Source organism: Chelonia mydas, chromosome 3, assembly GCF_015237465.2.
Source record: "Chelonia mydas isolate rCheMyd1 chromosome 3, rCheMyd1.pri.v2, whole genome shotgun sequence".
In the NCBI taxonomy this organism is placed as follows: Eukaryota; Metazoa; Chordata; order Testudines; family Cheloniidae; genus Chelonia; species Chelonia mydas.
Genome location: NC_057851.1, coordinates 105883761 through 105911190, shown reverse-complemented (window position 1 = coordinate 105911190; position 27430 = coordinate 105883761). Strand labels below are relative to the sequence as shown.

The window sequence follows — 27430 nt, the reverse complement described above, 5'->3', positions numbered from 1 at the left end:
GTCACTAGCAGAAACAAACTAATAATTCATAATAGCATTTCTATAATATCAATAGTAGAAGAGCTCTGCAATTCTTAATGACATTCCTTGTCTTAGCTACAGCACAGAAGTTCTGTACAGATTTCCTTGCAAGTCAAGATCGGAAAAAAGTTGTCCGAAATTTCACCGTCATTTAATAGGATAGGCCCCAATTCTGCAAAGTCAAACTTGCTGAATTTTACTCAGTGTAGAGTGTTCTTGGCGATTTCAGCAAGGCTCCACTGAGTGGAGTCTCCCCACACTGAGCAGATTGCAAGGTCAGGGCCCAAGTCTTCAATACATAAGCAACTCTATGGATTCCTTCAGAACATTGATTTTGTAAGGTGGATTTTACTTTTTAAAGATTTTTCTCAGCGCTAAGCTGAAAATCCTCATCTTATGAATTGCAGAGAAAATCCTTTATCGTTATGGATTCCATGATTTTCTTTTAGTATTTTGCACCCCAATCCTACAACAGAGCCCCGTTCAACTTTATGCAACCACATATGGGTGTTAGGATGCGCCCACATGATGGTGGACTGAGTCCTTAATTAGTATAGTCATGGATTCTAGAATCTTGTCTCATATGATTAACAGTCTCATGACAACCTACTTTTACAAACTGCATTTAAATTTTCCCCCCTTCCATTTACAACTTGTGATGTCTCATAAGATGCAAATTATATATAATCTAATTGACTTCTCAAAGAACTCGTTTGGTTCCATTCTTGTGGATAAAACGAACAGAAAGATGTGGAAAAATTTTTATATCAGTAGCTGCTGTTTTAATTTTTAAAAAACCCACTACATGCATTTAAAAATTATGTCCCAGAACATAATATATTCAACTTTTGTATACTTTTTTAAAAAAAAAAACACAACAACAACAAAAAAACACCTTTTGCTTATATCCTCTGAGAAGCTACAAAACATTTTCCCTACTAGTTTTGTCTTATATTATTTAGCAACCCTGGATTTTATCTGCATTATTTTTGACTCTAGCTAACAAACCTCAATCCCAGAAACTGCCAGATGCAATTATACTGATACATGGATCATTCCTTTACTGTGAACATAAACAATAGCTTGTGCTTTTTCTAAATGTACAAAGCAACAATGCAAAACTTCAAGAATCAACCAAAGCCTTTTTGTTGACTTTCTTAAAGGAATTACCATAACAATTAAAAATCACTTTTTAAATGTCTAAATAATAAAAAGGATCTTTTTAACGAAGAATTCAAATTATCAGAATCTTTTCCCTCCAGCTGATTTAAAACATTCCAAAGCAGATTATAAGAAGATCTTGTAAAACATATTCTTATTCTCTCAAGTTATTTCTGTGGCAGAATAAACCAAATTAGCAAAGCCCACTTAGAAGCCCACATTGCTATTTAGGATTAGCTTCTTTTACATATCAAGAGTCACCAAAAACAAAAAACAAACAATCACACCACTAGAAGTCTGCAACACCAGCAACACAGATTTATTTCTATTTAGAATTTAGGCTCAAGCACAAACCTAGAATAGGAAAAGAACCTTTGTTTTAATTCACTTAGGTGTAAGAATATTCAGAGTAGCAGCCGTGTTAGTCTGTATTCGCAAAAAGGAAAGGAGTACTAGTGGCACCTTAGAGACTAACCAGTTTATTTGAGCATAAGCTTTCGTGAGCTACAGCTCACTTCATCAGATGCATTGGAATCACATTCCAGGATTAGATCAGGATGCTAAATGGATACTTTGACCTGGAAGCAACATTCTCTACATTTCTCACATTATGATTCACTCAAGCTTTAATGTAAATACCTTTGATACTTAAAGATGATCTGAAAAGGATTTTTTAAAACAAAAAATTGTGCTTGTACTATTTTTTACTCCTTTATATGTATAAGGACGTCCTGAAAATTATGGTTTTCTTTGAGGGTGGTTTAGGGGTTTTTTTTAAAACAAGTTTTACCTTAGAAACATCAGCAGTGCCAAGTCTGGTCTTCCCTAGTTTTGCTGGTGATCCCTCTGGGTGTCACAAGGCATGTCTCCACTACAGCCCTAAGTCAACCTACGTTAGGCTGACTGGCACTGCACCCTCCTCCTGTTGGTGGTACATGTCCTCATCAGGAGCGCTTCCACAAACTGAAGAGGGGCAGTGTCGGGGGCAGCTGCCTGGGCTTCTCACCTCCGGGAGTGAGGACCCTCTGCGCAGCAGCCCAGCTGGGAGTGGAGAGCCCGGAGCACCAGTGCTCTAGCTGCAAGACTTTCTTGTCAATTTCATGGCTCAGCATGGAGCCCTGAAATTGACAAGACAGACAACAGCCCAGGTAAGTAATGTAGTGTCTACACAGACACTGCATCACCCTAACTACACCAATACATGTGCTACACCTCTCGTGGAGATGGAGTTATTACATCAGTGTAGTAGGGCACTTACATCAGCGAGACAAGGCTATATACATCAGTGTACAGACGAATTAGGTCGACGTAAGCCGCTTTACATTGACCTAACTGTAGTATATACCAGGTGACAGACAACATATCATGTGAGCTCTCACACTTTTTGTCCACATGTAGCCTACATCTTTACTCACCGTGGAAGTTATAGAAATGTAACATCTCCCATCCCCCTTAGTAGTCTGCCTAAAAGTCTCTGCCATTCTCAACTGCTCAGCCTTCACTCACTTGATTCTTGTGATACCATCACTTCACTAGTTCTACAGTCAAAGGGTTTATCTAAACTTGGAAAAGTGGTTGAGGTTAGGTCAGGGCTAACTAACATGTTTAAACTAACCCCAACCCCTTCCCCAACAGATGAAGGTTTAACCACTTTTACCTTGATGTAACCAGTTGAGATTCACCCTAGAAGGGAGACTAAGATCATAGAGGTAAAATGTGTTGACCTTTTTCCCTAGTCTAAATATAATTTAGGGTTAAGGTGAGGTTACTTAAAAAGTATTAGCTAAGCCTTACTTAACCTTGAATACTTTTCCTTGGGTACATCTACACCACAGATGAAGGTGCAATTGCTATGCTGGTAGGTATACCCACACAGACGCCGATCCCGTGGTTACTCCAGGGCTGGAGCACCCACAGGGAAAAATTAGCAGGTGCTCCGCACCCACCAGCAGCCAAGCCAAGCTCCCCCCTCTTTGCCTCCTCTGCCCCCCACCCCCAGCATGCCGCAGCCCGACTCCTCCCCCTCCCTCCCAGCACTTCCTGCCCCCCTGCCTTGGGTGGAACTTAGGAGTGGGGATGTGGCGCGCTCAGGGAAGGAGGCAGAGTGGGGACAGGGACATTGGGGAAGGAGTGGAATGGAGTGGGGCGAGGGCGGTGCAGGGGCAGGAAGAGGCAGGGCAGGGACAGAGCTGGGGAGCAGGAGGGGTGTCGAGCACCCACCGGGCAGAGGGGAACTCGGCGCCTATGTACTCACACTATCTTGAGCGGCATGGATAATCATGGTAGTGAGGATGTGGTGGCGCAGCCTAGCTGTCCTGGTACAAACCTGCCAGGAACTCAGGGGATGTACTCTGGTTGCTGGCCTGCACCAGGGTGCTATTATTTCCTACACTAGCTAAATTAAAGCTAGCACAAGTATACCTACCTGCACAGCAGTTGTACCTTCATTTGTGGTGTAGACATAACCCATATAGTCTTCCAGTCTAGAGATGACCTGGTTTTTTACTCTAGAAATTCAAGTGTGTGTGGGAGAGACATACTCATGTATTCTTTGTAAATCATAAAGAAGCAAAAATGGGCATAAGCCCAATTTCTCTCTTCCTTGGAAGTTCATCCAACACCAACAACAGTATCTCATCATGACAATCTTTCTTCTCTTCTTTCTTCTAACCCCCAAGTCTACCACACCCTGCATGGAGACTTTTGTAGGACTAGGGCTCATATAGGTGAAAAGAAGCGCTCAAAAGAGACTAGCCTATACTTCCTGGCAACAGTCACATGACACGGCTCAGGATTATAAGCAGTTATACCCTGCCACATGACAGGGGCCCAATATCCAATGACCCAGGAGCTGCTCTCATATCTTCCTTATTAAAAAGCCAAAAGCAAACAAAAATAACCACCACAAACTAACACAGCCAATTAATAAGATATATTTGTGTATCTAGGATGAAGATCAGATCCCCAACAGGAGATAGAAGAGAGGGCTAGTCTATCAATAACTACTATCCCTGAATCTCTACAACTTTCTGATCAAACTGCCACTTTTGTTCTGGAAATAGTTTTGTCTGCTGTGATCTGTTCATCTGGGGTGAATCTGAACCTTGTGTTTGCTGCTTGTCATGTGTTTTAATGTTAGTCAACTGGTGGGCATTACGTTACTTCGGTCAGCCCTAAAGCATTGTCAGTAACATGGGATGCCGGGGGGGGGGGAGTAAAGGGTTCTACAGTTCTCTATCCTTTTCTCTAGATATCTTCCGTTACTCCTGTAGGACAGACCCTCAGGAGCATTTCTGAAGTCTGGTCTGTGAGACAGGTTGCCAGCCACTTTCTGTTTGGAATCTACCATTCTCTCACTCACAATCTGAAAATCTGTTTGGACTAAGACATTTGCTGGTTTGTAGAACATGCATTTTCTGCAGAATCCAAATATTTCTGTGTGATATTTTTATGAAGCATCACATCACATAAGGAAATACAAGGTATATGACATTTTTTCTGGAGAAGAAAAGAAAATCTACCCTTTTTTGGGGGGCAAATGTAATTTACTTTTGTTTGTTTTACCCGATTACTATCGGTCTCCCCACACATGCTGAAAATGAACTTTACACACTGGCTAGTTTTCAGTATCTTCCCACAGTTACCCTCAGCTGCAAGCTCTCTCACAGCAGTGTTGTGCATGCCACCAGTCACTGGCTGAGAGGTTAATAACTCATTTTTGAATCCCAAGCGTAAATCCAGACTGATTCTCTTGTGTGAAATGCACTGATCTACAAATCAAGCAAGGATGATGAAGCCATATTAGTTAACTATCCTGTTATATACGATGCATGCAGTTAAGGCACATTAACTATTTCTTCTCAAAGTTGTAGTGTCATGGTTGAGGACTGATGAACTCTCTTTCACAGAGTTTACTAGGACATGTATAAATGCTTGAAATCTACTCTAGAAATTGCAGTTATTTGAAGCCATCTTTAGCAATATGTTCAGTTTGCACGTCTGCTCTAACCTATGCCATTTTGTACCGACACAGAACAAAACATTCTATCTACACTATTAAAACCTAGCGTGTTCCAGTACCGGATTACAAATTGGTAGTGCTCAAAATGGTTAAAAAGCAGTTTAGTCTCACTTGTCTAGAGTAACTGAACTGCATCTTACTCAAGAATTCTATAGCCTTGCACTCCAACACTTGTGTGGTTCAGTAAGATGGTTAAAACATAATCTGGTCCCATCTGCACAGGCAATCCTACACAATGTTTTAACTGTCAAGCATTACCAAGTTATCACTGGTCTTGCTTACATCATAGATTTTACTAGTGCAAACAGGACAGAAGAGTGGATAGATGTCTACTTGAACACCACCACCACCCCACAGAATCCATCCTGTAAAGGAACCAGCTTGAGAAACGTATCTCCCTTCCTCTCAGCATTCAAACACACAAACACCTAAATGCAGTGAGGATGTGTATCATATGAAAGTTACTTTACTCAAAAGGTATTCCCCCCCACACTTAGTTAAATCTCATCTTTGACAAAAATATTTTTTAAATTCTAACATTTGAATAAACTTCCAAGAAAATTCAAAGTTTCCAAAACTATACAGAGATTTATACCTAACATTTTGTTATAAATTAAATAATTTTGTGGAGGTGTTTCCATCATCTAATCCATCTGGACACCAAACCAACTCATCTGTTACAACCTACTTTTTTAAGCAGAAACTTCAATCACTTTCTCCATTGCTACTTTAAGATTAATATATAAAAATTTATTACAGAAATCCATTTCACCATACCTTGAGCGTTGAACCATGACTCATCTTATTTCCCCTCCAAAACAATTACACATTTAATTCAATGGAAGGATACTCCAGGAGTTAGACCAACTCACTTTTTGAATTACTTGCTTAGTAAGATTTACAATATACTCCATCCAGCAATAAAATTCACAAACCAGGTCACATAACAGACTGTATTTCAGCCATTCTTGTACTCATAGCTGACTAGAACAGGAAGCATATGGTGCCGTTCAATTCAGGGTCAGAGCATTTCAGTGGAAATTCATGAAGGTGACAACATCAAATTCATGGTCAGTCTAGGGAGGATCCCTGTTTCCCACAATGCTGCAAGTACACAAGGATTGTTCTTTATTTTTTTGCGGAGGGTTGGGTTTTGGGGGGAGAGGGGGAGAGAAAGAGGGGAATTGTTTATCTTTTTACCTCTCATGGTTACAAAAATTACTCTGAGTATAGAGAAAAATCTCTATTTTTCAGTTGTTTACTCTGAGTTTAATAACACTTAAGGGATAGTCAGCATCAATAGTTGCCATCATTATTAGTCAGTTTCCCATGTTGCTCATGTCCTTTTACGCAGCAATGGTAGAAAGAAAAGGGTTAGAAAAAATTCCTTGAAAAGCCATGAAAATTGACAGAACGGCTCAAGGGGAGGTATTCAACCTGAAACTACTTACAACTTATCCTTACAAATCAATTAGATATCAAGTTGACTGTATCCCTTTAATATATTTCAAGATAAAAAGGTTAAACAGCAGAGTTGTTGCCAAAAGGAAATAACTGCATGTATACAATTTTTAAATGTTTCTAAAAAGCAGAACACAAAAAATTAAAATGATTGAAACAAAGTCACACACTTATAAAAGGCTACCAGTGTATGGGATGGCACAGACCAGGAAACTGTGTTTGAACAGCTGGAGGAGGCAGGACCCTCATTCTTTCTCCCAGTTAAGGTCCAAACTTAGAAAATCCAAGGCCTCTTTAGCTGGACCAAGTCACTGGAATCAAACCAGCTGAATTGAAGGAGGTCAAATTGTATCATTGAGCACCACATCCAGAGCTTTGAATGAGGAAACAAACCTATTCCTAACTATATAGAGCTTGTACTCCATGATCCCTTTAGCATCAAGACTAAGAAAAAGAGACAAGACAGACACTGCAAGATTAAACCCACTCAGGGAAGAATGTTTATTTCAGACTTCCCTGATGCAAGATCATCTCATACCCAATAGATTCTATTTATGCACTCAACTGAAAACTCCTTACACAGAGGAACAGTTTGTGCATTTGCCTGAACAGCCAGTACATAACTCATCACTCCTAAAAAGGTTTGGGATGAGTAGAATGCAAAAGGAACTATACAAAAATGAAATATTTTACACAACCCAACTTAGCCGTGTACCACCAGTAGATATCACCATACCACCTGTAGATATCACAGAATCCAAGAGCTTAGAAGCATTCAAAAGAAGATTCAATCTTCATAAATGTAATGAGACTATCCCATTCAATCAGAGAAAAAAAATTAGTATGCTAATAAACCCCCCAGGTTTCAGGGTGTAAAACAGCCTCTAATTAGAAACATCCACTATAGAGAAGTTAGTCCATAATTGCCCACTACAGGGTTTCTTACACTTTTCTGAAACATCTAGTACTGGCTCTTGTCAGACAGGGGGTACTGGACTAGCCACACGTCTGGTTTGAATTTTTACAGACTGTTGTATGTAGCAGATCACAAAAATATGCAACATTAGCACCCTAGGGCATAGGTCAGATTCAGCTGGGCCTTGCAACAAATGCACAAATACACTTTCAGGCCAACCCGAGCAGCCACCCATGGCACTGTGACCACATTGCTATTTTTAGCATGCTAGCTTGAGCACAAGTAGCACGTGTCTGTGTAGCCACACTGAGAAGCACACTCCCAGGTGCAGCTGTAGACATGTCCTTAGAGAAAGAAGAGTCTTCCTAATAGTTTGGGTTTTTTTTAATATTTGAGTTTAACACAAGGAATTGGCAAAGGGTTTAGTCTAGTTCTTTTTTTGGCCTAAAACAGTTTAATCCAGCCCTAGCTCATACGGTCAAATATCAGATTTTTTCAGAGAAAAATTATGGTGATTTCTAGCAGTGGTTCTCAATCAGGGGCACACATACCCCTGGGGGGGTACATCAAGGTCTTCCAGTGTGTACATCAAATCATCTAGATATTTGCCTAGTTTTACTAAACAGGCTACATAAAAAGCACTAGCAAACGCAAGACAAACTAAAATTTAATACAGACAATGACTTGTTTATATTGCTCTATAGCAGTGGTTCTCAAACTGTGAGTCAGGACCCCAAAGTGGGTCACGACCCCATTTTAATGGGAGTCACCAGGGGTCACTTAGACTTGCTGGGGCTCAGGGTTGAAGCCCAAGCCCCACTGCCTGGAGCCAAAGCCTAAGGGATTCACCCCTGGGTGGTGAGCGGGGATCAGGTTACAGGCCCTCAACCGGGGCAGTGGGAATCAGGGGAAATCCTGACTCCGAAGCTCAGGCTTCAGGTCCCCCTCCTGGGGTCATGTAGTAATTTTTGTTGTCAGAAGTGGGTCGCGGTGCAATGAAGTTTCAGAATGCTTACTCTATACACTGAAATGTACGTACAATATTTATATTCAAATTGATTTTATAACTATATGGTAAAAATGAGAAAGTAGCAATTTTTTAGTAACTGTGTGCTGTGACACTTTTGTATTTTTATGTCTGATTTTGTAAACAAGTAGTTCCTAAATGAGGTGTAACCTGGGGTATGCAAGACAAATCAGACCCCTGAAAGGAGTATAGTAGTTGGGAGGGGTTGAGAGACACTGATCTATAGCACCCAAAAGGGGTCAAAGCCTGGAAAATTTACAGACCTGTACATTTGCTACAAACAGTCAAACCACCATTAAACCACATAGTCTCAGCACTGCAAACTGCAGCTTTTTATACATGACTGAAAAAGATTTGGGGGTTGTGGTGGATAATCTGAACATGAACTTCCAATGCACCACTGACCAAAAGGACTAATGCAATCCTTGAATGCATAAACAGAAGAATCATGAATAGCGGTAGAGAGGTTATTTTACCTCTGTATTTGGCACTGCTGCTGGAATAATGTGTCCAGCTCTGGTGCCCACAATTCAAGAAGGATGTTGAGAAATTGGGGATGGCTCAGAGGAGAGCCACAAGAATGATTAAAATCAAGATTGGATATTTTTTTAAAAGATATAGTCTAGCATGTGGGGGAGGGCGGCGGGGAGAGTCCTTTGGCCTGTGTTATACAGGAAGTCAGACTAGTTGATCACAATGGTCCTTACTGGCCTTGAAATCTATGAATTTCTGCTAAAAAGCTCTCTCCCTCGTTTTTCACCATCTACTTTCCTGTTTCACTTATGGTCCTTTGATTATCCATCTATATCCTGAAAGGTCTTTTCCACTCTAACCTCTCTCTCTCTTTTTCACCCTTTCAATGTTTCCGTTTACTGTTTCTCTAAAACTCCCGCATTCTTTGTTTAAAGAAATGTTTCCTTTTTTTAATTTAGCTTCTTTTCTCGATCTTCAGTGTTTCCCTGGAGAAGATCCAAAGGAATGCAACTCACAGCTAATCTGTGGATGAACTAAACTCTTGAGAGCTTTCACAAAAGCAGCGTTCATCAGTTAACAAAACACACTACTTACAATACTGTCTTCTTCCCCCAAGCCTGTACTCTAGGAAAAAAACAGATACAAAAGAGTCCTCCAAAACAGCTTTTCATTCAAGATGGAGAAAAGCAGAGCTCAAAATGTTCCTTCTGATCAACAGTTCAGGCTCAAGACAAGCCTCCCAACGTTTTTCTAGCCCTGGCAGATCAAGAGATCTGACCTTAGAAATGACCTGCTTCTGATTAACATTTTGTTTTTATTTCACTTCAGTTTTAGTAGGATTCAAGAGCACCCCAGCTCTCCAAAGTCTGTGGAGCATTGTTAGCCAAACCCTTGGATCCAACTCCTACTGAAATCAACGAGTATGCCCAGAAATTTCTATTGATTTAAATGGGAGTGAATTGGGCCTTTAAAACTTAAGGGCCAGATGCACACCTTATTTAACTAGTATAAATGCAGACCAACTCCACTGCTCCAAATTTATGCAGAAGTAAGCAAAATCAAGAATCTGATCTCACAACTTTATTCTACTGGAAATGGGGAATTCCTCTTCAAAAACAGCTTAGGTTTCTTGATTTAGCAGTTCACAATCCCGAAAAAAATTGGGTCAAAACTGAAATTAAATAAAAGTAATGGGTCAAACTCTCTGCTGTTTGACTTTAAACCAGCAAAACCAGCTGATGGACCTCTGCCAATTTACATCAGCAGTCAGCCTGAGGCAATTATTATCTCAGATCTGACGCCCTGCCATAACTAGAGTACCATCCAAAAAAATGGAATTCAGAGATATTGGAGTCTTGAATCTGTTCCTGCTCTCTGGTCTAGTTCTTTTAGTCCTGGTTCCAGACTTCAGAGCACTAGAATTTTCAATTCCTAAAGAAGTTTCAAACAGGAAAAGAACGTACACCCAGTTTTGTCTCCCCACAAACCCCATCTGGGTTATTTTCAGTTGCAGCAAATCTCATTCATCTGTCACAAAACATTAAAGATGCCTTTTTTCAAACTTGGATTTAAAAAAAAAAAAAAAATCATTTCAGCAGCTGTGCTGAAATGTGAAGGGGGATAAAGTTGTTAAAAGGAAGTATGTACAATCCAATATACTCAAATCACAATAAGCAGAACTTTATTATATATACTTAATTGGACAATCAAATCCAAAAGATCCAGTGTTTCTCTCAGCTAACAGGAAATGTCAGCAAGACTTTCCGATCTTGTCTATACTCACTTTTCATACTCCAAAGTGCATTCTCAAGGAAGCCAGTCAGTGACAGAGTAGACATAATTTTAATAACTGACTTCACCAAGTTAACAATTCAGATTTTAAAATATATATCAATTCCAAAAGGTGTTATGAGACAGTTGTCTAGCAGCAAATGTTAATTCACAATTCACATAGTGCTTGCAGCAGAGTTGTGCCCTGAACAGCACACTGTAAACTATCCTTCCCGTGGACTGTTTCCTGCCATGCCTTTAATGTCACAGCGCTATTAGACTAAGCGAACAAACTGTGTTAACAAAAAAATGGCTAGCAAAAGGTAAAATTTACTTCCCTGTATCTCCACTCTTGGAAATATATATGAGACTTAAATATGCACTTACCTGGGGGAAGAGAACAAGCCTGGATAGCTGTATGCCCAAGAAAAGCAAACATATACTTTTTCCACTGAACTTTTTTGATTGTCTGAATGCTCATGATCAAGCTTAATGTTTAAAAACAGGAAAAGTGAAGATGCAGAGGAAGTGCACACCAATAACAGCATGAGAACTGCATGCTGGGATTTTTGGAGGGGGAGTAGAGGAGAGAATTGGTTTTTCTATGAAAGAACTGGACTTAACCACAATGTGAGCCACTCAGGAAACACGTAAACCTTTTACAGTTGAAGAAGGTATGCAAATAACAGACCTGAACTAATTAAAAATGCCCCCACGTAACAATTTACCAATACCGTGTTTGTGTTCTTGACAAAAATAAACTTTGTCTTTCTGCTTCCAAAGCAGTAGTTCTACATACCGAAAGTAGGAAAGAATCTGTGGCTGTTCTAGACTATTGAAATGTCATGGAACATCCTTTAAAGGCTATGAAAATACTCTTTTTAGCATTTAATTTGCAAAATACTGTAATGATAATAAAATAATATTTATCACGGATATAGCACTTTTCTTCTTAATTCGTTATAGAACACTCCTGTAAGGCAACTACCAGAAAGTACTTTCATCAAGTATTTCAAAGCAGTGCAGGAGATTTAGGCATAAATCTTCCATTAACATGAATAGAAGATGTACAGCTAAACTGATCTGAAAATAAGCTCTGTAATGTAGGCATAAACAAAGGTTGAAATCCTCAATGTGTAGAAATGTCAAGTAAGACGGAGGCAAGAATAGTAATGTTCAGTTTTAATAATATGAAGTAATATTAGCACCACAGTTAATAAGAAGTTAAAAATCATATTTGTATACACAAATACCCCAGGGTGTCCCTTCAAGAAGCACAGGACACACAACTCCCTGTCCTCCCTTTGGTGTTCTGAAATCAACAAGCAAGAGAGCTCTAAACTCTGGAATTAGCTAGTTAAATGTCTTTCAGTTTAATTATAAAATATATTTGTAATTCAAGGCTACATATTTTAGGATCTTAATCTGTGTTTATGTATTCACAGGGAAGGTAACAACAGGTAAGTGATGTATGATGAAGAGTATATTACAGACAGAGGGAGAGCTCTGTACAGAAAAGATAAAATAGTGCAAAAAAGGATGCCATGAAACTTACTCTAGGTACTTCTGTATTAAAGTATATTTTAAGAATAGTGCCCACACAGCAATGTAGTGGATTTCTTTAATATATTAGACTGATGAACTTCTCCTAAACAAATTTTACCAAGACATCTCTCATCCAGGTCAATTTTTAATAAAAGAAAAATTACTTAAAACTAGGGCTGTCAATTAATCGCAGTTAACTCATGCTATTAACTCAAAAAATTAATCGCAATTAATCGCACTGTTAAACATAGAATACCAATTAATATTTAATAAATTTCTTTGGATTTTTTCTACATTTTTGAATATATTGATTTCTATTACAAACACAGAATACAAAGTGACCAGTGCCCACTTTATATTATTTTTATTTAGGATGACCAGATAATATCAGGACTGTCCCGATATTAAGTTATTTGTCCCGATATTTTGGTTTGCAGTCCGGGACCACACATACCTGGGGTCCCGAGCTGGCGGCACTTACGTGGGGCAGCTCCCGCCTCCAAACAGGGAAGCGGCCGCCGGCAGGAGCCCACGGTGCACCCTTTAGCTAGGCAGAGAGACAGCGAGAGGGTCTCCGTCTCTGCACGCTGCACCGGCTCCGTCCTGCCCAATCAAAGCTGTGGGGGCAGGGCTTGCAGTCGCCAGCAGCACGCAGAGAGCCCCCTGCCCCGACCAGACCCTACCCTAGGAGCCAGAGGGACCTGCCGGATGCTTCCCGAGAGCCATCCCAGGTAGGCACCGCCAGGACCCCCCACCCCCAGCAGGTCCCTCTGGCTCTTAGGGTCGGGGGAGTCAGGGGGCTCTGCAGGGTGCTCCTGCCTACAAGCCCTGCTCCGCGGTTCCAGCAGCTCCTATTGGTGCTTTTCCCAGCCAATGGGAGCCACGGAGCTCGCACTTGTGGCGGGCGCAGCACATGGAGAATCTGGAGACCCCCCTCGCCGCTCTGACCCTAGGAGCCAGAGACCTCCCAGCAGGGCAGGTGAGTGCGGCCAAGGAAGGGGGTAGGGCGTCATGGAGTGAGTGTCTGGGAGGTCTGTGGGGGGTGCTGGGCTGGGAGGGTGTGGAGGGCACTGAGCAGTGGGGGAGGTTTCTGTGTTGCTAGGCAGTGCGGGCCTGTTGGGGTGTGCTGGGCAGTGGGGGAAATCTGTGTGTGTCAGGGCACTGGGCAGTAGGGGTATGTGTGGGGCGTTGTTCAGTTGTAGTGGGGCTGTGGGGAAGGGCACTGGCAGGGAAGGAGGAAGGGGAAAATCTGTGTCTATTGGGAAACTAGCAAGTGGGGGGTCCTGTGTGGGACGCTGTGCAGCTGTGGTGGGGCTGTGGGCAGGGGGGTGCTGGATAGGGGTGGTGGTGTGCATAGCAATGTGCATTTGTGGTGGAAGGGCTTGGGGGGGCTCTGGGCATAGTAGATTCAAGGGGTGCGGGGCATAGTGGATCCAGGGGGCGCTGGGCAGGGGAGCTGTGTGGCGCAGCATGGGCCCACCCCTAACAGGAAGGGGCATGCTGGTAGCACAGGGCGAGGTGGACCAGTGTGCCTCTGGCCATGCCATGCATGCCCCATTGCCCCTGACCGACCCCACCCTTCCCGCTGCTCACCTCCTCATCTGAAGGTGGGGGTAGGGAGTGATGAGGTGGGTCCCGGCATTACTTATCTGGGGCGGCTCCCAGGAAGCAGCCGGCAGGTCCCCAAGGTAAGAGTCAGCTGGGCTGAACCAGCAGTGTGGCCCGGGCCAGTCCCAAGGCAGGGAATCACTCTTGCGAGCAGTGTGATCAGCCAGGACAGGGCCTGCCCCGCCACATTTCTTCAGGACCCACTTGCCTGGAGGGGCCCAGCCAAACCCCCCCCACCCCTCCCCCCACACACTCTCACCTGCCCCCACTGGCTGACTCTGGACCCTCTGCTGCACCGGTTCCAGGCGGCACGGCTCGGCTCTGCAGAGACAGGCAGGGCCCAAGAGGTGGCAGACATGAGACTGTCCAGAACTGGAGCTGCAATGGGGTCCGGCCAGAGCAGGGGGCGGAGAGGAGCCAGAGGGCTTGGTGGGATCTGGGGGCGCAGCACAAACTGAGCGGGTTATGCCAGGGCCCCTTCTGAGCGTGGGCCTGGCACCACCGAATCACCATTGTAAACCCGGTACTGAAAAGACTGCCCTTTTCTTGAGGCTGGGAACAAAAAAGTCACACTTAAGTTCAGCTGTTTATGACCAGGCTTTGCACTGCACCAGATCCAAACCTACTCTTGGCGAACGAGCTGTGGGATCCAATGTGAACTGAAGTTGCCCATTTATTTTAAGGGGCAGGGGCAGCACCCCCAGAAAGGTATGCCATCTGGGAAACTCACTCTGCAACAACAACAGAGGAAAACCCACCCCAACCAATTGAGCCCGGGTGCTTGCTGACCTCCTCTCTGGCCCACCCACAGGACTGAAGTGTTCCAATGGCTCTCAGTACCCAGGGCTGAGTGACAGCCCTGGAGCGGGACCACTCTGCACTCGGGGTGCCCTTCAGAAGGACTGGGCAGGTCAGCTTGCAGGGAGCCCTGACTTCCAGAGCCAGGCAGGGAGTCCCCTGAAGCCAGCTCCGTGGATGCAGCAGGGGGGCTAGAACTGCCAGCTCTGAAATGAGATGTGGCTCTGTGCTCGATGGGGGAGGCTACTAGAATCTAAGAGTTGCCATTTCCAAGCTTTTCTTTCACCACCTGTTTTTCCATGGGGGTTAGGGTCAGGTGCCCCACAGAGGTAATAGCTGCATCCTTCCCCCAGCAGAGTGTGTGCAGACCAGTCCACCTAGCTCATGGCAGAGCCAAGGAAAGGAGGCACCTGCCTCTGCACGTGCTGATTCCCCCCAGGGCAAGCCGGGGCTGAGCACTGCTAAGTTGCTGCCCCCCACATTGGCAAGCAGAGATTGCACCTGGCGACGTACATCTGCTTGATGTACAATTGGGACGCCGTGTGTCCCGATATTCAGGTAAAATTTAACATTTGCTAGTGAATTAGAAAATCAGTCTATTGGTGTCTATAGTGTGGGGAGAGTGGTCAGTTTGGATGAGCTATTGCCAGCAGGAGAGAGAGTTTGTGGGGGGTGGGGGGGGGGGGTGTGAGAACCTGGATTTGTGCTGGAAATGGCCCACCTTGATTATCATGCACATTGTAGGGGGAGTGGTCACTTCGGATGAGCTATTACCAGCAGGAGAGTGAGTTTGTGTGAGTATGGGGGTGGGGGAGTGAGAAAACCTGGATTTGTGCTGGAAATGGCCCACTTTGATTTTCATGCAGGTTGTAGGGAGAGTGGTCACTTTGGATAGGCTATTACCAGCAGGAGAGTGAGTTTGTGTGTGTGGTTTTTGAAGGGGGGTGAGGGGGTGAGAGAACCTGGATTTCTGCAGGAAATGGCCCACATTGATTATCATATGCATTGTGAAGACAGTGGTCACTTTGGATGGGCTATTACCAGCAAGAGAGTGAGTTTGTTTGTGGGAGGGCGGAGGGTGAGAAAACCTGGATTTGTGCTGGAAATGGCCCAACTTGATGATCACTTTAGATAAGCTATTACCAGCAGGAGAGTGGGGTGGGAGGAGGCATTGTTTCATGGTGTCTGTGTATAAAATGTCTTGTGCGATTTCCACAGCATGCATCCGATGAAGTGAGCTGTAGCTCACGAAAGCTCATGCTCAAATAAATTGGTTAGTCTCTAAGGTGCCACAAGTCCTCCTTTTCTTTTTGCGAATACAGACTAACACGGCTGTTACTCTGAAACCAGTCTATTGGGAATGTCCCATTAAACCAGACTGTAATCTGTTATCTACTGGCAATTTTGATTGTTCAGGTTGTTTTCAGGTGTAATGTGGTTTACAATAGGGATATGTAGTTTACAGTTCTGAACCACAGTGCATACCGCAGGACAGACTATAGTGGGCACGTAATAACATATAAGCAGCACAGAGACTGCACGGTTTTTTTCAGCGGATAGCTATCTAGCTAACGGTCTTCAGCCAAAAACTCCACCCGAAATGGCAATGGCAAGGGAGGAGCCAACTACCAAAAAACAAAAAAAAGACAGTGCAGATACAGGACAGAATGGGAAACCACTTACACCTGGATTCGGAAATCCTACGAGTGTGATTCGAAAGCTTTTTGTAAAGCATGCAGGAAGGAATTTAGCATTTGCCATGGCAGTGAGTCTGATGTTAAACATCATGCCGATTCAAAAAATCATGAACAAAACCACCAAGACTCACAAGAGCAATACCCTGGGGTCTCATTTCTTCAGCAGGCCAAATCAATCCTTCAACAACAAGGTTAGCACTGCTGAGCTAACTCAAGTTTACCACACAGTAGTCCATCAATACTCCTATCGCTCAGGTGACTGTAAACTTAAACGGGCGCCTACCTAGTTTCCAAATTCAACGATTGCGAAGCACGTCAGCTGTGGCCGGACTAAAGTGGAGTCATTGATCAAAAATGTGCTGTCACTGCTCTCAACAGAATTTTTAAGAGACCTCAGCAAGCCAGATGGTCCTTATTTCTCAGTTGCCACAGATGCATCTAGCAAGGGCAATGTGTAAACTTTCCCCTTATCACGGAGATACTGGACACCCGAACATGGGGTCCAAGATAAACTGTTAGACTTCTATGAGCAAAGCAAAGACTGCAAAGGCAATAAGCAACACATTACTTGAAAAACTTGCGACACAAACTAGACCTAAACAAAGTGTCTTCCTACTGTGCTGATAACGCAAACGTGAATTATGGAAAGCGACAATCAGTGTACCAGAATTTAAAAAAACAAGAACTAAAATATCTTGCCTGCAAACTGCCCTGCCCATGTTATGCACAACACCGTGAAACATGCTAGGAATACCCTACAAGTTGACATTGAGACTCTAGTGATTAAGACATTCAATCATTTCAGCAGTTCTGCTAAGAGAGTAGCAGCACTGAAGGATATGTTTCACTTTGTGGATATGGAGTATGCCACTTTACTACGCCACGTTCCGACACTCTGGTTGAGTCTTTTCCCAGGTGTAAACAGGCTTGTAAATACGAAGCAGGTTGTTAGAAACAAAATAGTCCTTATGGGCAGTGAGACGTGCCCAATAATCTCGATGGATGCTGTTCTCAGACGTGGAAAACTGAACCAGGGGAGGGGCCTAGCAAATTTGAGGTTCACCTGTTTTTTCTCCAGAATGTCCTATAAATCTTCAGTGATACCGTGCTCTGTTTGAGAGTATGACAGCATGCGAAGTGTATGCCATAATGAATACTCTAAGAATTAAACTTCAGCAACGGAAGAACAACAAATTCTTTGGCTTCAAAGTTGAAAATGCTTTAACTGAGATGCTGCCTGTCACTGCTGCATGTCTCCAGAAAGACTTCATGAAATTTTACGATGTGTCAATCCTATATTTGGAGAAATGGTTTGATTTTTCAACAACTGGCTACTTGTTCAATACCCAGTGCTTGAACATCAAAGTTAATAGGGCATTCAAATACAAGGATCTGTCTGCGACCGTGACAGCTGTAAATCTCCAGAAAACAGTGGATCTTGATCAGATCTATGAGGAGTACTGTATCATCAAAGACATCAGCTCCAAGTTGGAGCCTGGAAAATACTCAGTTGGGGAATTCTGGTCTCAGGTGATAAGAAACAAGGACAGTAGCACTGAATTCCTGAACATGACAAAGCTGGTATCATACGTGCTCAGTATACCAGTAAGCAATGCATACACAGAGCGTGTATTTTCAATCACGAAAGATGCACGGACTAATGTCCAGAATCGACGCAGCATAGACTTGGTACGGAGTGAAACGCCTGTCAAAATGAATTTCCAGATGAGTTGCAAGGACTTCTACAGCTTTGTGATTGCCCAGAAGCAAGTCATGACTATGGCAAAGTCATCCAAGAAGTACTAGACTTCTGGCATGTCTGAGAGGTATGCAAATTGTGAAGTTGATTTATTGACTGAATAAAAAACCCTGCCCTTTACATCTGTATTTTTAAATATGGATTACAACTAAGTCTATAATTTAGTCAGGGGGGCCATGACACTCTCTGACTCCAGACCTCTGTGACTTCATTTGCTTCAGCTGTCAGTGGCTGAAGCTGGGGCTGAAGGCAGGACTGTGGGCCTCCCCTCTGACTGCGGCTGGAGCCAGGGCTAGAACTGGGACCCTTTGCTCCCCTGCCCTGCAACTGGGTCTGACTCTGCAACCAGGATCCAGCGTCCCTGTCCTGCGGCTTCAACCGGGGCTGGAGCCAGAGCCCCGTGGTTTCTGCTGGGGGCTGGAGCTGGGACCATGAGTCCTTGCCCCGTGGCAGCAGGGGCCGTACACCCCTCTTGCAGATTCCTAGGGTTGTGTGCCCCCTCTCATGGCTCCAGTCGGGGCTGTGCACTGTGGCTGTCTTCCCCCCGCCCCCCCCCGCTCACCCAATGTATCCTGATATTTCACTCTTGCGATCTGTTCGCCCTATTTTATTACAATTATTTGCACTGTAAAAATGATAAAAGAAATAATATTTTTCAGTTCATCTCATACAAGTACTGTAGTGCAATCTTTTTATTGTGAAAGCGTAACTTACAAATGTAGGGTTTTTTTGGTTACATAACTTCATTCAAACAAAACAAACAAACAATGTAAAACTTAGAGCCTACAAGTCCACTCAGTCCTACTTCTTGTTCAGCCAATTGCTAAGACAAACAACTTTGCTTACAGTTACGGGAGATAATGCTACGTGCTTCTTATTTACGTCACCTGAAAGTGAGAACAGGCATTCGCATGGCACTTTTACAGCCGGCGTTAAAAGGTATTCACGTGCCATATATGCTAAACATTCATATGCAGCTTCATACTTCAGCCACCGTTCCAGAGTACATGCTTCCATGCTGATGCTCGTTTTAAAAAAAAAAAAAAAAAAGCGCACGTTAATTAAATTTGTGACTGAACTTCTTGGGGGAGAATTGTATGTCTCCCGCTTTGTTTTACCCTCATTCTGCCATATATTTTATGTTATAGCGGTCTCGGATGATGACCCAGCACATGTTCATTTTAAGAACACTTTCACTGCAGATTTGACAAAATGCAAAGATGGTACCAATGTGAGATTTTTAAGAATAGCTACAGCACTCGACCCAAGGTTTAAGAATCTGAAGTGTTGTCCAAAATCTGAGGGGGACGAGGTGTGGAGCATGCTTTCAGACATCTTAAAAGAGCAACACTCCAATGCAGAAATTACAAAACCCAAACAACCAAAAAAGAAAATCAACCTTCTGCTGGTGGCATCTCACTCATAATGAAAATGAACAGGTGTTGACGGTCCACTCTGCTTTGGATTGTTATCGAGCAGAACCCGTCATCAGCATGGCTGCATGTCCTCTGGAATGGTGGTTGAAGCCTGAAGGGACATATGGATCTTTAGCGCATCTGGCCCGTAAATATCTTGCGATGCCAGCTACAACAGTGCTGTGCAAACATCTTTTCTCACTTTCAGGTGACACTGTAAACAAGAAGCGGGCAGCATTGTCTCCTGCAAATTGTAACCAAACTGGTTTGAGTGATTGGCTGAAGTAGGACTGAGTGGCCAGGTAGGCGCTAAAGTTTTACATTCAAAAATAAAACAACGCAGTTATTTTTTGTACATAATGCTACAATTGTAAGTTTAACTTCATGATAAAGAGATTAAACTACAGTACTCGTATTAGGTGAACTGAAAAATACTATTTCTCTTGTTTTTTACAATGCAAATATTTGTAATCAAAAATAAATATGAAGTGAGCACTGTACACTTTGTATTCTGTGCTATAATTGAAAATGTAGAAAATATCCAAAAATATTTAAATAAATGGTATTCTATTATTGTTTAACAGCACGATTAATCGTGTGATTTATCACAATTAATTTTTTTTAATCACTTGACAGCCCTGCTTAAAACTCAAGGTTCATTACTGCTAATGATTACACACACAGGTGTAGGCCCAATCAGCTCCCATTCATCAAGATATTGACATAGTTAAATGTTTTCAAAGTCAGGCCCTAAATTTGAATCTATGTAATAACACTCACTGATGTAAAACTAAATTGTGTTAGATGTGATTTGCAAAGGAGTCACTTATAGAATTAGCAGGTTGCAGGAACAATAAGGCATTAAAATAACCTAAAGTCAAAATGAAGCTAGGGTCTCTGCCAAAATATCACACTGGATGTGAAACACATATCAACTGAAAGAGTTGGTAACCAAGATAGGAACATGCTGAGTTTTAGGAAGTAGCCTTAATACTAGAGCTAGGCGATTGTTTAAAAACAAAATCCTAAGTGTTCAACACATGCATTCTAGCTACAAACTACTTCATTCATTCTAATAAGATGGTCTCATTCCTACTACTACAGAATTCAATAGACCATTTATTTAACAGCTATCTGTCTAGGGTATGCAGTCTCTTTTATTCATTCTGGTGTTGACACCAGTAATCAAATTTTGTACATACCACTGGCTCTATTATAGCCCAACAGTCACTGGCTGGCTGCCTAGTTTTCTTATCATCCCACAAGATTTAAAAAAAACAAAAAAAAAAGGCCAAAGAGACCAGCTGAAACTACAGAGGAATGAGAGTGTAAGAAGTGGAGCAAAGGCATTTGGTTCTCCCACAAGCAGGAACTAAGAGTCTTTGACATACAGCTACCTATTACCAGGTAAGAAGAAGAATATTCAAACTATGCCAGATTGACACTAGCACAAAGCAAACAGTCTTTAATAAATAGTTTTTTCAGGAATATAGTCTTGAGGCACGTTTGAATAGGGATCATTTTCCTTTAGGAAACCTCAACTCCACACTTAAAAAACGGAGTCTACATCCACCAGCTCAGATCACACCCTCAGGAAACAGAAGGGGGGGGAGAGAAGGAAAAAGGGTTGTTTAAAAAAAAAAAAAAAGGAGGGGGGGGGAAATAAAAACAAAAAACACATACTGCATCCTGTTATTCTAAGGCAGGGGTGCCCAAACTACAGCCCATGGTCCATACTTGGTCCGCCAGAGCATTTCATAAGGCCCGCAGCCTGCCTCAACGCTGTATGCTAACGGCCGATTCATTAGCATTGTGTCATGTTTACATCATTTTAGTTTACACAAGTGTGTACTTAGATAATGCTGTATATAGAAACAACCTAACAAATATAAATCAATACAGGTGACTTTAAATCTTATTGGAATATGTAGAATCTGTTAAACCTAAGCACAACCTTGTGTGGGCCAATGTGGCCCTCCTGGGTAATAAGGATGGGCAGCACTGTTCGAAGGCACAGAAGCACCGTCACCACTCTCCATCCTGGCCACAATATCTATTGAGTCAGGACAGGGGCTTCTTCTGCCTGGTCCAAAAATAAAATTAAAAGTGAAAAACTATAGACTAAGAGGATCGGTGTGCAAGGGAACAGAGTCCTTAACTTACACACAGTCTCTTCAAAGCATCACAATCTTCTTTAAGACCATATTCTAGTTCCTGGCCTTCTGGCTCTGGGAGGTTCCGGAGTCTGTTTGCTGCCTGGACTAGGAGGAGGGAGTTCCATTCTCTCTCCTGGCACTTCTTTTTAGCCCTTTTCTACCATTTCCTGTCTATCTTATTGTGGGGTATGTACAACTGATCACAAGCACTTTACATTTATCATTGCAGTTGCCCACACTAACACTGCCTTCTCTTGCACATCAAAAAGCAAGTCAGCAAAGGAGACAACTTGACTTTCTTATAAGCAATACAGCTAGATGGCTAGTTAGCTAATTCTTCCTTTTTTTGGAGATGTGGGGCCAGAAATTTTTTGCTCCGGTAGGAGTAATATGAGCATTTTACTTGTTCCCTAGGGCTACTGTCCCAGCCTTCCTTTGCCTCCACTTTATGTCCCTGCTCTAATCAACTCCTAGCTAACCCCTTCCTTCCCTATCCTGTTTTACTGTGTGGTATTAACATGCCACCCATCACAAGCTCTTTTTATTATACCATTTTAATTCACCACAATACTAAGATCACCCTTGGTCAGCAAAGCCAATCAAAGACGACATTTAATAACTAGGCTACGCAGTTTTGAAGTGATGATGAGCCAGAAAAAAAAAAGTTAGGTGAAATGCTGAAAAAGGAAGCAGAGGAAAAAAATGTATTATTTTAAACACCCTAACTAAGTCTCCTGCCCACCCCCCAAAAAACAAAACAACGTACATAAAAATTCTACCCTGGTTTGAAATGCAACACATGATGTTTCAGGGGAACTGGTTTCATTTTGGGGGGACGTTGAGAATTGATTATACGGTTTAAAGTGGGAAGCAAGCTCACCTTTGAATTATAGAACTGTTAATTCCACTGCATAGTAAAGTAAGAGGATTTTTAATCTCTTTTGAAACTTTTATTCAAACACCACAATTTTGGACCGATTTAAAATACCCTGCTCAACATGAAAATAAAATTAATTAGGCAGTACGATGTTCAGGTGCACAGGTAAAAGGAACAACTTTGCCTTTTTTTGCTCAGAACAGCATTGCAGAGAGGGTATTTGATGGGATTCCCAGGGTGCAACCTGGACTGTGGAAACACTGAGCCCTCTGTCCACCAACCTGGGCTGCCTCTCATGCTGTGATGCTGTTGGCAAGCTACAAACCTCTGGCAGGTACTTCACTTACACAGCCATCCACAGGCTGGGACACACCCAACTGAGTGACATGAATGCTTCTCCCAGACACTCATGAACCAGCAATTGAGAGGCTACAGCCAATTCCCCTCAAGCCCCCAGCCTTGCATCCCAGAACTGTACCAACTTGCCCTGGTCAGGAACCTGACCAGTGTGTAAGTTCATTACCCAGTCCACCCCTCCCACAATGTGGAGAGGACACACACTAGCCTTTGTAACCCAAGCAGAGATTTCCCAAGCACTTCAACCAATACACATGGTTTTAAATAAAATATAGAACAGAAAATCTACCTTTCTGCAGTTAATAAGTGATTACAAGAGGTAGGCACAAAAGGTCAGATATAGTTACCAAAGAAAATAAAAGGTAAGCACACAGTCTAAGTCCTAAACCTTACTGTACAGTCTAATATGTGGATCAAGCAGTTTCTCACCCTACTGGATGTTGTGAGTAGGTCACAGTCCTTAATATACAGGTTTCCCCTTTAAGCCTGAAACCAGTCTCCTCAGTTCAAGTCTTTATCTTCCCAGAGTTCTTGTTGCTTCCAGCGTAATTGGGGGAAGGGAAAGGGGACAGTGGCATCATACTATTATCTATTTAGTATCCTTAGTCCATGTGCCTGGAAAACACTAGTCCAGACATGTCCTGGTGTGCTTTGCTGAGTCCCGGAGTTGAGCAATCCCCATTGTGTGATGGTTGCACAACTCTTACAGAATTGTAAAACCCTTGTTTATAAAACTTTCCTGCTGATTAATGGTCATTTAAATGCCCACCTGGCTGTGGATCACCTTTGTTGTCACTGGAGAACTAGCAGTGGACAACTCCCAAACTCACATCATATTTCAAATCACCATACAACAAAGTCTCATAACTTCATACACACTAATGATATACGTATTTTGACAGAACCTAGAACAATGGATTTGAGCAGATTATGACCTTTCACATGATATCTTACATGGAATGCTTTGTATGAAATACCACAATCATTTATAAATGATTAATATGGGGGTTACAAGGCTCTACTTTGAGGTACGGTGTGTCACTGGGTAGTCAACCTGGAAGAAATTTATCATTTACATGCGCACTAAAAGGACAAACAGCTTCTATTATGCAAAGAGAAGAGGAGATGGTATCAATCATTTTTAGAACCCATAGAGCTCTTTTTAAAAAAAAAAAAAAGTATTCTTCCGCCAACTGATTCAGTTTCATTAGTAACAGCACCGATGTGGCTGTGCAATAATAGCTAATCAACTGACTCATTTTGCAAAAGAGGTAATTATAGATTACAAAATCTTAAATCTTTCAAGAATCCACAGTTTCGTTCACTTTTTCCTGAAAAGTGTTCCTGACTGATGACATTAAGAGAAGCCATATTGTGGTCCTTTTCAAATTTCACAGAGAAAGATATTTCAGAGACAGTATCACAGAACATCTGGAAAACCATAAATATTTAGGAATAAGTTATTATTTATATTGTAGTAGCATTTACAGGACCCAGTCATTGGTCAAGGTCCCCACTGTACAAAAAGGACAATCTCTATCCCTAAGAGGTTACAGCTTAAGTACAAGACAAGGGACAACATATAGGAGGAACACAAGGTAAGACGACAATCGTAGTTACCATGACAGTTGTTTCAGCACACCAACTGCCCAACCCCGGTTAAGTTTTTTCTAGGCATCACGACAGAACAGAATTTTAAGAGGGATTTGAGGAAGGCCAATAAGTTCGCTTTACAGATGTTTATGAGGAGCCTCACGTGTGAGTGGCAGCATGGGAGAAAGCACAAAAAGCATGTTTGAAATTTTACCAAATGGGTGATGAAGACTGGCATCATATGCAGACTGGAGACGGGAGTTGACATCTCAATAGCTTCCTGGGAGTATCTTAGTAAGCCCTCAGTCAAGTTCATCAGGAGAGCATCCACAACACCCACATTAACAGGATGAGCAGCCAGCTCTATCAGAGACTCTTCAAGCTTCTGGAAGCCTCTAGTTCAGGGGTTTTCAAACTTCATTGTACTGCAACCTCCTTCTGACCAAAAAAATTACTACATGACCCCAGGACGGGGGACTGAAGCCTGTGCCCTGCCACCACAGGCAGGGGGGCTAAAGCCGAAGCCCAAGGACTTCAGGCCCAGGTGGGAGGCCCGCAACCTAAGGCCCGCTGCCTAGGGCTGACACCAAAGCCTGAGCCGCCTCCCAGGGGTGAATCCCTTTGGCTTCAGCACCAGATGGTGGGGCTCGGGCTTTGGCCTCAAGCCCAACAAGTCTAATGCCAGCCCCAGTGACCCCATTAAAACGGGGTCCCGACCTCCAGTTTGAGAACCACTGCTACAGTCCACACAAGGATGCTCACAGGTTCGTTCAGACACTAGCAGACACATTTACCTAATACTTATCCTTACGGTTATGAGTCAGTGCTTTCATTTAGAACAAGAGTTTAACAATAACACTGATAAAGGAAGTTTTATGTCAATTATTTTTTAAATCACCACAGGTTTAAGCGTAGAATTTAAGCATGTTTGCTTATTGTTGAAGTAACTGCTAAATTAAGTTTAAATGGAAAGAAGACCACACAACCAGCAGAAGTTTGTCCAGGTCTTCTTTTCTATGAAGACTTTTCTCAAACACATTCTTATCCAGATCTGCCATTCCATTATACTTTAGGCCACCTCAACACTGTCTCCCAACTGGAACATGGACCTAGGATTGGAGACAACTCTTTTCAACAAGCGCTCTGGCAGGGATAGAGACTGATTTTTAGGCGGTGCAGGAGGTAGCCAGTTATTGTGGGTGGGCAGCTGGCTGGAGTTGGATGATGCTTAGAAGGAAACACTTACCAAGGGGAGAACACACATACAATTTTATGGGCAGAGAAAAACCATTTTGTAAACGGTGAGACACTATAAACATGGAATACAACAATACCATCTTCACAAAATCCCTTCTCAGAACAGAATCACACTAAGACAAAGCTTAAAAATAAACTTAAACAAATAAGATAAACTGCTTTCAGTACAGAATAGGTACAGACTCTTTACCTGAATCAAGAAAGATAAAGTGTGTTATCAAAAAATGGTATTCCCAACCCCATAAATGGGTTAGAGTAAGTCTATAAAATATTAATGAAGCTGCTATAGATGTGGGGGGGGGGGGGAAGAGTGGCATTGCATTACTTTACCCCACAGGCGACTTGCAACCGTTGCTAGTAGAGGGGGAACATATTATGAAACCACTCCCCACAAATATAAACAAACCCTGGCAGAAATCTCAGGGGGCGGTGACCCCACGTGTCTCCCCCCGGCGCCAACATTGCCTAAACACAAACGTAGGATAAAGGAAACTGGGATATGATGTTGTTCCAGTTTTATTTCCACTGGAGCCCTGCACCGGCTGTTGGCTTCTCACTGTACTATATACGTGACTTCTACAAGATAGAAAAGGAGTATATGTGGCACCTTAGAGACTAACCAATTTGAGCATAAGCTTTCGTGAGCTGTAGCTCACGAAAGCTTATGCTCAAATAAATTGGTTAATCTCTAAGGTGCCACAAGTACTCCTTTTCTTTTTGTGAATACAGACTAACACAGCTATTACTCTGAAACCTGTTCTACAAGATAGGAGCAGCTACTATACACTTCCTATTTCCTCTCCAAGTCCATATCCTTGGGGGATAGTGGATTGGGTTTGTAACTGATCTGAAGACCAGCTGCTCTTGCTGAGTTGTTTATGAGTTTAAAAATCTAAGCTGCCTTAGTAGTGTGTACCATGCTGATTATGGAGGACAGATTCAAGAGTCTGAGACTGATCCGTTGAAAGATTAACTGTGTCAGAAGTGGTGGGTTTTCCCAACAGTGGCTGCTAGCTAAAACTTGCAGCAGTGTCACTATTAAAGAACATGTACCACGGTCACTGTTATATAGCTATTAAATGAGTAATAGGAAAACCATTCCATTACTACCTAGATACATATCTCTGGTGATGAGAGCACTCTGCCTAGGCAGACCCACCCTGAGGAAAACAAATATGAATTCCTTTTGTTTCTACTCGCCTGACTCAGATGTGCAAAAGAGTGATGTGACAAAACCCGATTTGGACTTGGTCACAGAGCTATTCTATCAAACTTATATTTGTTAAATCTCCAGAGACATGAGCTAATTGAATCTCTAGCCAAACACACGTACATCATGACATATTATATATAAAAATCTAAGATAATCAGTTTCAGAAAGAAAGAAAAAAGGAGAGACCTGAGACTATACACTAATCTATGTACAAATCTAAGAACAGAAAGTATCACTTATATCACAGACAGTTCCTACAGGTCAGTCATATTGGGTAAAACTTTCAAAAATGTTTAAGTGACGT

At 42.5% G+C, this 27430-nt stretch overlaps 1 protein-coding gene and 1 long non-coding RNA gene across 5 annotated transcripts in view; one reads left to right on the top strand and one right to left on the bottom strand.

Annotated features, from left to right (window-relative positions):
• UTRN (utrophin) overlaps positions 1-27430 on the bottom strand; it is a 594587-nt gene that overhangs the window by 519880 nt on the left and 47277 nt on the right. For 2 of the 4 annotated variants that reach the window (XM_007056268.4, XM_037894925.2), the window contains exon 1: positions 11239-11389. The exons of the other annotated variants lie outside the window; for them this stretch is intronic. In XM_007056268.4, coding sequence (XP_007056330.3) covers positions 11239-11332 — 94 coding nt within the window. In that variant the 5' untranslated portion in view covers positions 11333-11389. Of the gene's footprint in view, positions 1-11238; positions 11390-27430 lie in introns of those variants that run through there. 4 annotated transcript variants of the gene reach the window in all.
• Positions 12081-26569, top strand: LOC122465071. The gene is made up of 3 exons (XR_006289638.1): positions 12081-12090; positions 13371-13375; positions 26497-26569. It is a non-coding gene; the product is annotated as an uncharacterized LOC122465071 (long non-coding RNA).